Raw genomic sequence first — 16,635 nt, 5'->3', positions numbered from 1 at the left:
TGCAAATACAAATGACTTCTGAAAAACACAGTCACATTTAATATATGTATGAAAGTATGTATTCTGCATGACATTTGCATTGGTATTTACTAGGCAAAGGTGGTTGTAAAACAAATTGTATGTAGGCTAAAATCCTGAACAAATACCTCTGCCTACATTTTATTAATCGCAGTTTTAATATATGCAATTAGTGAGTGCAATCAGTGGGTGGGGATAGTTGTCAGTGCTGTAGACATCCTCCACATCTGATAAGCCGTTTTGTAACCACATAACAGCAATCCTTATACAGCTTGTGTCTGTGCAAACGGGCTAAATTAATCAACTTACTTTCAAGTAATTTCCTCGCTTATTTTATTTTATATACCAACAACAAAGAAAGGATTGAACAATAAATGCCAGCAGTTGTGAAATGCAAGCTTCAAAATAATGTAAAAAGTTGATTAAAGGGTAGATTTATGAGCTCATATGAACCCCCTGAGGTGTCTCTGTGCTAACTAATGGTTCTTAAGCTGAAGCTGAAAAGGACTGGGGGATTTATTCACAAAACAACCTAATAGTATATTCAACATGTGCTAAATGTGATGTGTTTCTTGGCTGCAATTATTCAGAGCATTTTGAGATGAGTGCAGTTGATTACGTTGAGGTTTGAAGACGTACGAGAGTCATATCAAAGGTACCATGCAGTCAACAGTATCCAATATGTCAGCCTCCCTGAGGGGATACTGTCTCACTGCTCGGGTTGAATAATGTTTCCGTACCAGTGGTTGAATGCTGCCTTTTTTTGTTGTTGCACTGACTGACTTATTTTGTTGCCGTAGCATTGGTTGAGTGATAATGCCGTCAGTTGTTCATTAAGAGCCAATCACCGCCCTGCAGACACAGAAACTCATGAATAGGTAATGAAGAACGATGATGGAGGGATGTGATTGGTTGGTTGTGCCGCAGGGAAGGAAACTGATTGTTCATACCTGACACATGCATAGACACAAGACAAACTGGTATGCACTCGAACACACACACTTAGATGCAGAAAAAACACACGCAAAGCTGAGCACAGACGTTGCATACAAAGAAGCACACATATTGATAGATTTGTCAACTTTAAGTAGACACACATACGTACAGCAACACACTCTTGTAAATGTTAGTATATATAAACAGAGCAGGACTAAAGTGACTTTAGACACACATACTGTACAGATGCTTGGGCATCCAATTCTGAATGTGCACAGAAATACAGATATACACACACATGTCCAAAGACACATACATACTCGTACAGTAGAACATATACAGCAACACAATCCAAACACACACACATTCACAGCCAAGTGATGAGGGTGTAGGGTTAGGAATGAGAGCAGAATACAATGCAGGGGAGAGTGTGGACAAAATATCTAATACATTCATCCTTCAGTATTTGCTAAACCCCATCCATGCTAAATATTTGTTCTGATCTATTCGGACACAATCAGGAGAGAAAGAACTGAACACAGAGCTACAAAGACTGAGTAAACAAGTTTAAATTAGAGAGGAGAGGAAACTAGCGCCTGATCTAGAAGGGTGTCTTTATGTTATTTGTAATGAAAAAATGAAAGGTGTTCAGTAAGTAAACAGATTCTAAGTATGTGTCTGCCTGCAGAGCATAGTAATTATCCCAGCACACTGTCTTAGCAAGAACACAGTTTCACAGATGAGCGAATAAATGACTACAGCAGGTGAAACCTTTGCAAATCTTCTTAACATCTAATTATAATTGATTGAGAGGTAAATTGTCATTTGCATACAAGCGGAGGGTTGCTAAAAAAAAAGCTATTGTATAGTAACAAGTATTGCATTTACTGAGCATGGTTCATTGGATAACAGTCAGATAAGGGTCAGGGTCAGGGTCAATATCTCACTGAAATGCAGGCATGAGAAGATAGTGAAGTGACATTTTCATTATGCTGATGTCGGGGAAGAAATGCTTTGTAAATATTCCAAGTTTTGCTGAAAGAGCCTATTGATTTTACGGTGACGACTGAAGGTCAGCGAGAGCAGTGGGTGCACTGGGTTGTGGCTTTAAAAAAAACATTCCTTGTATTTGGTCATGCCGATAAATCATGTTTCATTTTCCTGTTCATCCTAGAGAAATCTAAAGTTTAAACAAACCCAGCTGAATAATTTCCAAAAACTAATTTGAGCTTTCCCTGGGCTAAACACAACATATGTGTCTGGGTCTTACCATAACAATACAGACTTGTAACTGTTATAAAAGAAAAACAAGAGCAATGTATCTGATTGGACCATCCTAATACAGGCTGTAATCAGACATGCCCCATTGTGTTGCGAGTGGTTCCAAATGAATCTGACAACAACAGCTATATATGGACCAAACCAAAATCTGTCATAAGTCACAAACTGGTCATGTGCTAATGTAAAGTAAAAAGTAGTCAGCAAAAACAGCAAATATATATATATATATATATATATATATATATAAAAACAATCCCATGTATTGCATGTGAGCATCCACAGTGTGCTTCAGGTGTGATTACTTGGAAAATGTATGTGGATGTTATTCAGCTTTCTACCAACTTGATGACAGACATACATTCACATTGACAATGGTTATGGTTGCTTTTAAATCTGAAGAACATTGAAAGGAACTATCAAATATTAACAGGTACTATTTTGGGAGAAACTGTCAGTATACAATGGAAAAATATAACTTTTAGTGGTGAAAGGTGTTAAAATTGATATGTGAGGTTGTCTTACATATACATTTAATTAGGATTCTGCCAATACAAACACTGTAAAATGCACCTGGTAGCACAGTGTGAATTTATTCTTAATTATAATGTGTGAAAATAAAGCATATTGAGCATAATTCTTAGTTAACAACATGAACACAGGACGCCTCTGTACCTGATCGTTAAGAGCCATCGACCCATACACAAAGGTTGAGTCCTTAGTGCAGCAGCCCGGGGCTTTCACTGTCAGCCCCTCACCCTCCCCCTTTCCCTAATATTAAGTTATTCTGTCATTAAAGGCACTAACATAAATAATCTTAAAAGTAAAAGGTCTTCTTGCACTCGTATTAAGTGCTCCAGCTTTGCACGTAAAGTGAAACTGATGAAAGACCTCGACATCGACGCAGCATTAGACGGGGCCACACCAGGGTAATAAAGTATCTGTGACTCATTTACCTTGAATGCATTATAGCTGCAACATTTTTCCTTTAAATGTTCCGTCATTTATCTTAACTCGGCACAACACAAGCGACAGTTATTCATTTTAATACATCGTTGAAACCTATGCGTTCCATGACGTTTTGAAAAAATATTGCAGCAATGCAGCAGTAATATGTATCCTCAGACAGATGACCCCCGTTTGCTTGAAATACTGATCACAATTTCTGTTTTTAAGTCTATAAAACACATTTATATATTGGGATTCTAGTGAGGTTCATTTAGTGCTTTTAATCATCATTCCAGGTAAACTGCAAAGCTTCCTCACTTTGAAGCACAGCCAGGATCTCTCCACCCTAACTGTTTCTGCTCCCTCCACCTTTTCCCTCCATAACGTTAATTTCCTTTAACAAGAGCCAAACATTATTTCTCAATGTTCAGACTAAGATACGTACACTAAATGGAAACACTGGCAACTATTCAATTACATAGATGGCTGGCTGCTTGCCAGACCAAATGGCTGACTGACTACACACTCTAGGCTTTTACCTGACACTGTTAACTGAGCTACTTACAGTAAGTGCAACATTAGTAACATTCTGATTGACCAGTGGATTGACTGAATGCCTTTGTGAATGACAATTACACTGTAAGAGTGTAGCTGCTTTCTAATGTGTGATGGTGTGCACTGCAATTTGTTTCAATATAGGCTCGAGCTGAGAAACTGCTCTCGGGCTAACAGAGGGGATGTGTTTTCTCAAGGATCTGAAATTATTATAATTAAATAATGTTGTTAAGGGAATGTGGCATGAAGGGAAATTACATATTGAATGAGTTTGAAAAGGTAAGGTGATGAACACAATGTAATTCAAATGAAGTGGATTGCAATGGCTTGGGTACATTTTCCTTAGTGTGTCCATTGTTGACAGTTACAACACACAATTACTCAGATTGATTTGCTATAGCGTTTTAACTGAAATGAAACCAAAGTCTGAGTATGGAGGGAATTAAATAAAAACAATGATTTAGTAAAACCTTCTCTTTAATATATGGAGATTATCAGAGGTCAACAGGCCTGCCATGCACAAAGCTGGATAATCATTGTATGGTGGAGGTCTTTAATAAAGCTCAACTCACTTCAATCAGACTGATTTGCATCACCTCTATTCTCTATCATTCAGTTTAAAAAAAAAAAAAAACTAATGTTTTTGCAGTGAATGCATATAGTCCTAGCTGAAGGAGCAGTATCCTGAATGAATTGTGTTATCAGTGTCTGAATAGCTGAGTGAATGTGGGACTCACTTGTTGGCTAGGTGTCCACAGCTCCTGGAGCTTATAAAAGTTGACCTATTTTCATCTGACGAAGAGATCGGTTGTTGTGCTCCCTATCTCTGTTTCTTATCCTATATCTAATAGAACTGCTCGGGTCTTGATAGATTGAGTGGGGAAGTTCATGAGATCTTTCTAGAGTGTTATCAAGAATAACTTTTATCCAATTACCTTTTCCCTCTCTGTCTGTGTCTGTGTATTCTCTTGTTCTTGTTTTGTATCTATATCTACGCCGGGATCCGGAGTCGAGGCTGATCCTCTTGCTGTAGTCCTGTGTCTTGGATCCTCTATCCCGAGTTCTGGATTAAGTCGTGGACTTCGGGTCGTGGCTGAACCTGTCTCTGCGGTCCTGCCTGGGTCTAGTCATGCTGCTTCCCTGATGGCTTCCACAGGATTGTAGCTGACATCCTCGTGGATTCATCTTCTTATTACAGACACATGCATTTCCTAACATTCGGTCTATATGCTGTAAAATGTATTATCTCTTCGATTTACACACGGCATCTATTGCACGTCTGTCCGTCCTGGGAGAGGGATCCCTCCTCTGTTGCTCTCCCTGAGGTTTCTCCCATTTTCCCTTTAAACTGTGGGTTTTTCTCTGGACGTTTTTCCTTGTACGATGTGAGGGTCTAAGGACAGAGGGTCTAAGGACAGAGGGTGTCGTTTTTCTCATACTGATAATCTGAACAATCTGTGCTATTGTATTTGCTGTAAAGTATCTCTACTGTACTGTAGGCTATTTTTATTATATGTACAGCACTTTGGCTCGACCAAAAATCGTTTATAAATGTGCTATATAAAATAAAACTTGATTTGATTTGATTTGATTTACAGGGGAAATTTACTGTAAAATGGTGTTCTCATATATTATTCCTGAAGCTGTTGACAACTCAGAGTTTATTTGTCAACATGAATCACTGGTTTCTAGCTTTAGGGGAGAGCTGCTCGCGTCCTTCTTTATTTAACAGGCAGGATGACTGAGAACACATTCCCAGCTGCAGCCTCGGGGTGTATTTGCTGGGGGTGAGACCATACTGTAACGCACCCAGCCACATCTGGAAGCTGGCTCCAACAGTCACTACACAGGGCCACGCAACAGCTGGGATTCTGTGCTTTGCTGAAGGGAACTTTGAGCAATGCCATAGCACAGTTTTTCAAATCTGTCGACAAATTAAAACCTTAAATATGTTGTATCTACACAAGCTGCTCTAACCAAAGCTACATATGAACTGTAGAAATAACATATTAATATATACCAAACTTGTTCCATAAATATTGGAATTGGATTTATTGTCTTAGAGTTAATGCCTTAAAGTCGCAAACCATAATTATAGTAAGGAAGCTTTTGGTGAAAGTTTAAGCAGGACGACAATTAACCATCCTATTTTATCATCACATTATAGCTGACTCAGTTATGTTGTCAGAGACTGACGCTCAGGAAGTAGAACAGGACATCCTTTGGTCACAACGTTGGTGGTTTGCTTCCCCAGCTCTGAAACATAATTGAACAATACACTAACTACATTACTCCAGATGTGAAGGCCAACACATGTATTGGTAGTTATGCCACCACTGGTGTACGACTGTGTGTTAAAATGTGTGAGTAAAGTATAAACGTTGACCATATCTCTCTGAGCTCCTTCACATCTACACTCCCTCTCGTACTCTCCGATCCTCCTCTGCCTTCCAACTCACTGTACCTTCTGCCCGCCTGATCACCATGGGGTCACGAGCCTTCAGCCACTCTGCCCCCCGTCTCTGGAACTCTCTCCCACAAGACATCCGCAATATGGACTCACTCCCAACCTTCAAATCCAGCCTGAAAACACACCTTTTTAAACTTTCTTAATCTAAACTGATAGTTGTATTTTTTAAGTCTTGTATTACTGTGTGCTCTTCTTTAATTATGCTCTGTAAGGTGTCCTTGAGAGCTTTGAAAGGCGCCCATAAATAAAATGCATTTGTGATTTTCGATAATAGACCGCTGTAGCAACCTACAGAATACAGACTGAATGTTTTAGTAAGCCCAGGTCCCAGCGTGAGACCCCACACTTACACAGCTGGGGTAACGTCCCCACATGACATGCTGTGAGTACAAGGAACATGCAATGAACTTACAGCAGTTCCCAGGGTGACAAACTACATCAAATCTGATTTCATCCTGGCCTACAGAATAACTACAGACGCTATAGTGTGTTTCAAAACACACTCAGCAATCACTTATAAGCTTTCTATATCAGGGTGACCTGAATCCTTAAATGCATTTGGTGACCTGAAGTGAAAAGCATTTACTGTTGCTCAGAGATGTAGACATTTCTGAATAATTACTGAGCTTCAATTAAACATGCTAATGGCATGGACATTCAATGGTTGTGCACATGCTTTCCTGTAAAGTGGGGCAGTACAGAGCAGAGATTTAATGTAAGACATTTCTACAAATCTGACCATAATGATAGAAAGCATGAATATTACAATACTTAAAACCTTAACTGACTTACATTTCTCAGATTAAAATGACTCTCGTTGTTTTACCTTTATAAACATATCATGTACCAGCCTGATAGGTTGGGAGTACAACTTGAATTGGAGAGGTTTCTGTATTTCAATTAAAAATGTAAATGTTGAAATGGTTCATGCCTTGATGGACTCAATTCAGGTCTTTAATGTATTGCCTATGGCATGTTTTAAAACCCTGTCATTATGAATAATTTCAAAGCATCAATTAAGCATTCAAATGGTCAATTAACTCTGTAAATCTTTGTTTAGCCATGCAGAGGAGCTGCAGGCTGTGTTACTAAATACATGTATACACAGACAGGCTTTTCAAATGTCCAAGAACACAACCATCAATCCACACATATTCGCTTTCTGTTCTTTTATAGTGGTCTACGACAGCCATTTGTGACAGCGAGACATTACAAACTCTCTATGTTAATGGATGAATATTAAGCCAAACCTCTCAGCCAAATGACTCTTCCCCTTAACCCCCCCATCTCCCTCTCTTTGGCTATCTATCTCATCCTTTTCCCTTTTTCTCCCTTGGTTTCCGTCTGCCATTCTCCTCATGTGTTTCTGGATCTCCCCACTGTTTCACCACCTCCCCTCTCCATTTTTCTCAGTTGTTCCTTTATGATGTTGCTATTTCATTTATGCATCTCTTCCCTTTGTTCTCTGCAAACATGGATATAAATCATTAGCAGATTGTTTTCAATTCCAGACTCCATCATTTGGGCAGCAGTAGAATGTCCAGCACCTACAGCCAAACATCTCTTTGAGGTCTCATGGCCGTGTCTTATGAAGGAAACGTGCGCTGCCAAAGCAGATTTGTTTCTTTATATCTCTCAGATATAAATTTGGCATTGTTTTCATACAGTGTTTGCAAATAAACTTAACTAACCCTGCCCCGGGCTTGGCCATTATAATGTATTCTACATGAGACAAGAATCATTTCGTAGACCAGAACAACCTACGGCTAGCGGGTTGGAATAACAGTCAAAGTAAACATTTAAAAAAAGAGGATTATCATTAAGTGGAACTGTTTATAACAAAGTGGAGTTGATGAGCGTCCTAAGAATACTAATTAAAGAGTACATCTGAAGGTTGCAGCATAATAAATGCAGTGGAACAGATCACAATTAAAGTAAGGCATAAAATACAAAATAATAACATATTTTAAGGTTAATGATTCTAGATATAATCTCATAAAGACTTTGACATATGTTAGTTTGTTTGCTTTCTTTTGCAAGTGGTTCTACACAAAATTAAACAAATATAATATCTATCAATTAGCTCACAATGTAAGCAGTGACATTGGCAATGTGTGGATCAGATTATTGATCTATCCTAACTGCACACTGACATTATGGACACACATTTCTCAAAACAGACACAAATGATAATAACGTATATAAGTACTTTATGAAATACAGTACATTGAGCACCCAAGTGGCTCAACTGGGTTTGAAACCTACCCATGGCCCTTTGCTGCATGTTGTCCTTCCTCTCTCTGCCCCTTTCCTGTCTATCTCTGGCTGTACTATCTAATAAAGGCACAAAAAAAACAACAACATTATTTAAGAAAAATACAGTAGAAATTAATTAAATTCAGGCAATGCATTACTTTTCTATTGGCTCTATTGACACAGGCACTAACTGAGATACTGAATCAACTTTCTCCTCTTCAGGCACTCGAATCGACCTTCTGCTAATGTACAACACCAATGTAATGTGAGATGACTGACAGGTGACAGGGAGTAGCCAGTCAATCACGAATAATTAATCAACTAACTTATCACACTGCCACCATCCATTAACATGTTGATTAACCTTTTAAACTAATTAAGATCAATTAAACCATTTAAAAGCAAATCTCAAGGGGAGTGGTCAGGATGTCAGTCAATCAATCAAGAGGAAAGTCTGAGAGAGCCAGAGATGTAGTTCAGTGGGGGAATGAGGACAAGAGAGAGGACAGGGGAGTACAAACAGATAGGAGAAGGGGGGAGAACACAATTAAAGGAAGGGAAGAGAAGGATGAGTTTTGAACATTATTTGAACTCTTAAAAGGTCCTTTCTTCAATTGATATGCTGCATGTGTACATTAAGCATACTGGTTTGACTTTCACTTGTTATTCTTCAAAACTATGCCGACATGTATACCTAATTTAAATCTGTCAGTGTTTTTAAAAGAAACATTTGCAGTGACGAGTCATCTGGGGTCACATTCAACCTAATGCGCCTGTCATACCAACAGATTGGGAAATTATGCAAAGTTAATATAAAATCATACATTTAATTAATTGCAGTTTCATTTGGTTAATTGTTTAATTTGACCTCAGTCGTGTAAAAGGCACATGTGACCAATAACATTTTCCTCAAATCTAAATATTTAATGAGTGTAATTTCAATGAGCACTAAATGGTGTTTAAAGAGGTAAACAGCTGGAATCAATTTGCTGGTTAAAGAGTGGAAACATTTATAAAATACCAGCTATAAAATGATATGTAATCCCTGGGTAGCTTGCTCAAAGAAATGATGTCAATTTCTACCTAAAGAATGTTATATCGTCTGTTTAAAAGATGAAGATAAATCCAACAATATTTAAAAAGTGTTTTCAGTAATGATCATGACAGCAAAAAATAGCCCTACGAAGATTAGCAAATTAATATAATTACTGTCGGAAAGAACCACAGTGTTTAACAGGCGATATAGAAAAATATACTGTTTTGTCTGGAAAAATAGTCACAAAAAGAGAGGAAGAAAAAGATTTGAGTTGAAATGAAAGATGTAGAAATTGAAACACACTCACATCACTTTGAATGGATTTTCAAAAAATGACATGTAGAAACTCACATAAGGTGTCCAAAATTGTCTTTGGAGTTTTTCCCTGAAAAACTATACAAACAAGTGGTTCCAGTTCTGCTGACAGCACACGGCACACATGCTCCCGAGAGATGGCATTTTGGATGGGTCGGTGCACACTTTATTTGTCTATCCTGAGTCTGCTTGGTATTTCGGTGACTTGCTGTGAACTTGAATGTGCTGTGAAGTGAGAGCTGAGGCACAGTGGGGAGTGTGTCAGTAATAATCAAGTGGCACAGTGCAATTTTGGTGTCAAGCATGGCCATGATTTACGCTCGTACGACCCGCCTGCTCAGCCCAGGTCAATGACGCAGAGGGAAGGCACACAGCACTGTTTCCATAATTCTACTGGTAAACAACAAAGATAAACTCGCTAAACCACGCTCCAAATGATTTGATTTAGGGGATTAAAGGTGATTGATGCCAACCCTATCGCTTACTGCTAGTGTATTTCAATCACACCCTGCTTCCAACTGTGCAGCAGATGCGCAACAAGCCTCTGGCCATGAAAATATCAAACACAGCTCCGTGCCCTATGAACGGCGGATGTTGAATGAACTTTGTGCACCGTGCACTGGTGATTCACAGACAGAGGCCAAAAGTGTTTAAAGGTACCACACAACAGGTGACCAGAGACTAAAAAACATGGGAGGTTGGTAAGAAAAACAAGTAGAGTGTAATATAAACCCCTGTCTGTTCCACATTCAGCTCTCATTATCGCTGTTTTGAGACATGGACGTTGCCAAATAATTTCCCTCGTGTTCTCCAACAGTTGAGAGTTTATGTCTAATTGTACACCTTTGAGCAGTTAACCGAGAGAACAAGAAAGTGTAGAAGAGAGAAAACTAGAAAGAATGGAGATGCAGTGATAGAAACTGAAGTATAGAAGAGACAGGAAGAATGGAGTCAACAAGCGTATTTAAAGGGAGATAGAGACACGTTGAAGGGTGAACACTGTCTGTTGAAAAGGAAGAAAGAAGCAGAGAACCAAAAGAAAAGATCACAGGAGCGAAAGAAGAACCTTAAAAATAACAAAGAAATCAGGAGATATTTTACAGAGTTCTATTAGTCATTAGATTCATCATGATCTTGTTTCTCTGTTTGCTGTCACAATCTTACCTTGATAATGTGTGCTGAAACCACGGTAATGGTGGTTGTTATCAGTCACAAAATGCAGTCGGAGCCAGTTCTTGTTGCTAACAACGGGAGAGGGTACATTACTGCCTGACAACCTGAAAGAGAGAAAGAAAAGACATTTGTTAACATTTGAAAAAAACAACATACACATTCCCAGACACCTAAACTTAAGCCCTTACTCTTTCCCCAAGTAACTAATCCTAAACTAGGCCCTAGAGCAGTGTTTCTCAAACTTTTTCATACCAAGGACCACTTAACCAATAAAAAAACACTTGCGGATCACCTAACTCCACAAATATCCAAAATCACATCATTTTTCTAGAACAGATTACAAATCACCTGAAAATTGTACAAACAAGTGGCAACATGTGTGATGAAGGTGTTGCGCTGGGCTATATCGTACAATCGAAAGTGAAACATAAGCTCGCTCCATTGCGGAGATATTCCCACGAGAGTGCGGAAAACTTAAATGTATTTATTTATTTCAAATGTGAAATGTTACCAATATACTCACGGACCACTAGGGGGCGCTCAACATGTGATTTTTTTTTTTTTTTTTTTGGGAAAACAGTCAAACTTTTATTTTGAAGGCCCGATTTTCTAACGCTGTGCATGCAGTAGGCGTTGAACTGGAAGTACCGGAGACCATACACGGCTTTGAAAACTTCTGTTACGTAGTGATCATCTTCTCAATAAAACATCTATGCTGATGTTTTTTCGAGTCTTCTGGCCAATCAGAATCAAGATTGTTGCCGGAGAATAACTTTGCGGTAGAACTATTCTTTATACATCCATGGGTACAACTTCAGATACAAATGAACACGTAATGAAATATGACCCCCGGTTTGATGATTGACAGGTCACAGAACAATGGGAGCTATCTACCCTAACCAATTTAAAGTAAGTCACACAGACTATCTCCTCTTTGCTCTTCTCTCTGTGAGGAGCAGCAAGTTCAGTTTCAGAACAAAGTGAAAAACAAACAATGGCATAAAATAATATTAATATGTCGAGATAGATTTATTTATTTTCTTCTCAGAGTGTACCAGAATGCGTAGTTTATGTTAGTATTTCTAAAAATCTCCTGGGGGAGAATCCCCCCAGCTGGGGTTGGGTTTTCAGCATGTGTGCCTTTTTATACAGTTCAGCTTTGATTCCATCAACTCATTAAACTTTTTTAAAAGCATACTTTAGTTCTGTGTGCTATATATATACTGTATGCACTGTACTTCACTTTAATTAATATTGTATGCTGAAAAGCGTATATATTACAGCACCATTTTTTGTTGAATAGATTTGAGTGCTTCAAAATGTTGGGTCGCGATTTATTGACCAAGTAAAAAGTGGGTCCCGAGGCCTGACCAGTTGAGAACCACTGCCCTAGAGGACCAGACAAAAGAGAGTGTTGCAAACATGCCTTGCTCTGAAACTTCAATTGGCTCTTTTAAAAATAGAAGTACATATGAGTACGAACAACAACACCTTAGAAGAGCAGCAAAGAAACACAAAAAATGGTGTATCCATTCTGTAAAAGAACAAAGCTTGAGTCTGTTAAACAAGGTTCTCAAGCTGTAAAAATGTTACTGCAACAACAGAGAGAAACAATATGCCTAAGGTTTAGTTTACTTTGCTTTATTTTGCTTTCTCTCTTGCCTGTGTATCATGGTGTGTGTTACTGCTGTCTACAATGGAGTCAGAACAAAGCCCATTGTGTATGTAATAACACAGTATCAGGACTGCCCAATACAACCACTCTGTGTCTCTAGCACCACTTTAAGGTTCAATTTGGATAATGCTGCTTACTTAATACAGTAGAAATGTTCGTTTTTTATTAATTATTCTTGCTACGAATGCCAAATCATGACAGCTGGTTAAGGTAAGGGATTTGACCCAACAACTCAGATCAGATCTCATGGTGGTTTCTGATGCTTTTGTACATTTGAAGAAGAAGAAGAAACATAAGACATGCTTTATTAATCTCTCACAGGGAAATGTATCACTCAATTGTGTGTTATATTGGACCGCATTCATAATTCATATGACTAACTATGAAGTCCACTGCTATTACCCTATACGGTACCTAATAGACTGTTATATGGACATATTACAATGTTTCAAACAACTACCCGACGATGAAACTGCAATATCGCACTTTTAACAATGGTAGATTTTTACATAGAAGCAAGCTTATGAACTGAGGCTTTGATAGGGCACGGCACCAGCAGATAGGAGCCAATTTGCCAACTCTTTCATCAACTGTGGAGGATAAGATCCCTTAGTTGGCTGGGAAGATGAACAGGGCTCTTGTGGTTAGCAAAGTGAGTGTTAGGTCATTGCTGGTAGCCTGAGAAGAGGTGACTGCTATCCAGTTGGCACTTTGAGAAAAAAGCCTCCCTGCTGCTGCTGGTATTATTTCCCATATCTGCAGCTGAAATACAATCTCAGGCAATAACCTTGGTCTATACACCAGCTCTTTGATGTATGGTGCTTTCATCTTGTAGCGTCAGCCAACAGGTGCCTTTTCTACTCACATCACATTGTCATCGTTTTTATTTGGGTAATTTCACCTCGGCTGTTACATTTGAGACACAGGTATGCGTGCAAATGTGATTGCCCTCCCATGTTTGCTTGTCTCCTTGTATAAACCCATGCTGTTAACCTTCACAGTCCATTAATATAAACACACACACAGGCACACAAATGCTCACACACACATGGATAGTGACATTACAGTATATACTACCCAACAGGAGTACAGTCTAATAACAGCGGTATGAAGTGGAGCACAAAAATGCTGAGCAGGTGTTTTAAAAGGTGTGTGTGTGTGTGTGTGTGTGTGTGTGTGTGTGTGTGTGTGTGTGTGTGAGAGAGTGAAGCAGAGGGAGGGTCACCTTGCGACCTCGATCAGTGGGATTCTCTGATGTCTGCTATTAGTCACAAACACCCGTAAACACACACTCAAACACACAGGTCCAGACAGGCACAGGCTGCTTGATTTACATTCTAAACAATACCGGAACACAACTGAGCGTGGCAAACATAAATACATTTGGTATAAATGAAGTTAGCATATTATAAGAATTGTTTAGGCACTTTATTGACAGCAACACTGTGATAGCATTAGCTTCATTTTATGGAATGGGTCCTTGCAATTATTAACTAAGTTGAATAGGGAGGCGTGTGGCGCAGTGGATAGAGCCTTGGTGTTGGGATCAGGGGAGCACAGGTTCAAACCCCACTGCAGTCAGCATGTCGTCTAACAAGTAACATGTAATGTAATGAATACATTGTCAGCGATAGCAAAAACCATGGACATAATCCCAAGTGGAAGCAGACAGATGTAGTTTGTTCACACTGTTCAGGAGTTTTAGGAAACTTACAATCTTGTGTCATGGTCACAAATACAAATTATACACGTAAGTCATCTATTTGTATCTCAATAGTTGATCTGAAATGTATGCTTCTTCTGCCTCTGTATTTATCATTTGTATTTGTATCCAACAATTATTCAATCTGGTTATATCATCCAATGTAACAAGTAAAGAAAAACTGCATGAGCATCTTATCTCTTAATAGTATTACTGATAGCAATACGTGATTTAGCTGGAGTTGTTGTAGGAAATCCTTTTTGCACCCTCTTCATCTCTACGAACACCGACACAACTACCTCTCCCTTATCCACTTCCCCTTTTCCCTCTGAATCCTCTGCTCTCCTCTCTATATCTCTTTATATGTGCACTCTCTCACACATATTATTATTAATGTTTACAACTCTCAATTCATTTCATGCTATGATAGCACTACCCCGAGTGCATCATTAAGGGCAGAGTGAGTGTATGTTCAATCTGTTTCAATATAAAAACAGGAATTAAATCATAAATCAATAGCGAGAGCCTGTGTGTGTGTGTGTGTGTGTGTGTGTGTGTGTGTGTGTGTGTGTGTGTGTGTGTGTGTGTGTGTGTGTGTGTGTGTGTGTGTGATGCTAACATATATAATTGCATGCTCAGGAAGCACTTAACAACTCCAAGCTGCAAGACAAAGGTAAACATGTCTCTTGGAGCAGTAGCTGGAAGATTAAAGAAACACTCTGGCGACTAAAAAGGTCAACAATCTGGTTGCCTGCAGCAGCTGGAAACATCTCCTGCTTAGGAGCCAGGAATGAAATACATGAAGGACAATGCTGCTGGAAAAAAAAGACCATGAGTGCTTGGTAACTACTTTTGTGGATATGTAAAGCTTTCAGTAGGAAATCAAATGGTCCCAAAATATCAGCTTCTAAGCTGCTAAGAAGCAACAGTAGTTGATTTTCCCCTAGTGGACAATTTGTAATGCATTATTAAATCACTCATCTATACTGATGGCTTCTGTCTGTGACTGGTAAGTGTTCTCCCCAGATATCTGCTATAAAAGCACTTTAGCGCTGCCCCGAGGTAGATCATCTTCAGATATGCTCAAATCATTTTTCTTTAAATTCCTTGATATGAGAGGGTGTCCTACTCTGGGATTTGACAGTTCAGAATACATTGGGTGAATTAGGCTCACTATGAACGCTTTAAAACATGTCTGAGTGGAAAAACTGATCAAACAATATGATATCTTAAGACGTCATGACATCAATAAAGTTATGGAATAATTATGTTAGCATTACATTAAAGCCATATGTCTAAGGAAATGTAATGAAATGAAAGGTGCTCTTAATTGTCACCTGAATGTATCAACTGGGATTTATTGTACAGACAGGCTTTTGCAACGTTTTTAAAGTATTAGATTAAGCAAAATAGAAATATGCTTTATACATACAGAAATATAACGTGCGTCTTTTCTTCAAAGTCTCTATTATAAGATAAGTGAATTGGTGTTCTTTTCTGGGGAAGTAAATGACTTGCTCTAATGATATTTCCATCTCATAAATGTACAGTAGGTCCCAATGGGATGGTTTCTTTAGAGACAACATGTTTTATGACAAATTCATCAATATCAGCAACCAACAATGGTTGTTCCATGTAATGTGCTTGGAGATAACATTACAGATATATATATATATATATATATATTAGGGCTGTCAGTCGATTAAAATATTTAATCGCGATTAATCGCATGATTGTCCATAGTTAATCGCGATTAATCGCAAATTAATCGCACATTTTGTATCTGTTCTAAATGTACCTTAGAGGAATATTTTTCAAGTTTTTAATACTCTTATCAACATATGAGTGGACAAATATGCTTTATGCTAATGTTTATTATCATTTGAACAATGACAAATATTCTCATGCATATTAAACACAACAACCTCTGAACATTACAAATATTCGCCTCAATTCAACCTGGAACCTCTCTCATACAATACAAATGGTGTGTGTGTGTGTGTGTGTGTGTGTGTGTGTGTGTGTGTGTGTGTGTGTGTGTGTGTGTGTGTGTGTGTGTGTGTGTGTGTGTGTGTGTGTGTGTGTGTGTGTGTGTGTGTGTGTGTGTGTGTGTGTGTGTGTGATCGTTGGAGCTATGTGCAACTCAAGGCATATGCTCGAACGGGAGCTGCCTGGACGCTGCGATCATGTTGCTGCAATCATGAGTGTGCTGACTTCTCCTACAATGTCCCGCTGTCTGCTTCCTGCATCAAGTCAAGTGCTCGACGCAGTTG

At 38.7% G+C, this 16,635-nt stretch overlaps 1 protein-coding gene across 1 annotated transcript in view; it reads right to left on the bottom strand.

Annotated features, from left to right (window-relative positions):
• The window catches only part of LOC117455499 (CUB and sushi domain-containing protein 3-like), a 405,573-nt gene that overhangs the window by 144,103 nt on the left and 244,835 nt on the right, over window positions 1–16,635 (bottom strand). Inside the window, exon 6 of the mRNA XM_034095008.2 lies at window positions 10,977–11,089. Within this exon, the coding sequence (XP_033950899.1) occupies window positions 10,977–11,089 (113 nt within the window). The remainder of the gene's footprint in view (window positions 1–10,976; window positions 11,090–16,635) is intronic.

Source organism: Pseudochaenichthys georgianus, chromosome 11, assembly GCF_902827115.2.
Source record: "Pseudochaenichthys georgianus chromosome 11, fPseGeo1.2, whole genome shotgun sequence".
Lineage (NCBI taxonomy): Eukaryota > Metazoa > Chordata > Actinopteri > Perciformes > Channichthyidae > Pseudochaenichthys > Pseudochaenichthys georgianus.
The sequence above is the reverse complement of the archived record's forward strand: the minus strand, read 5'-3'. Positions and strand labels throughout refer to the sequence as shown.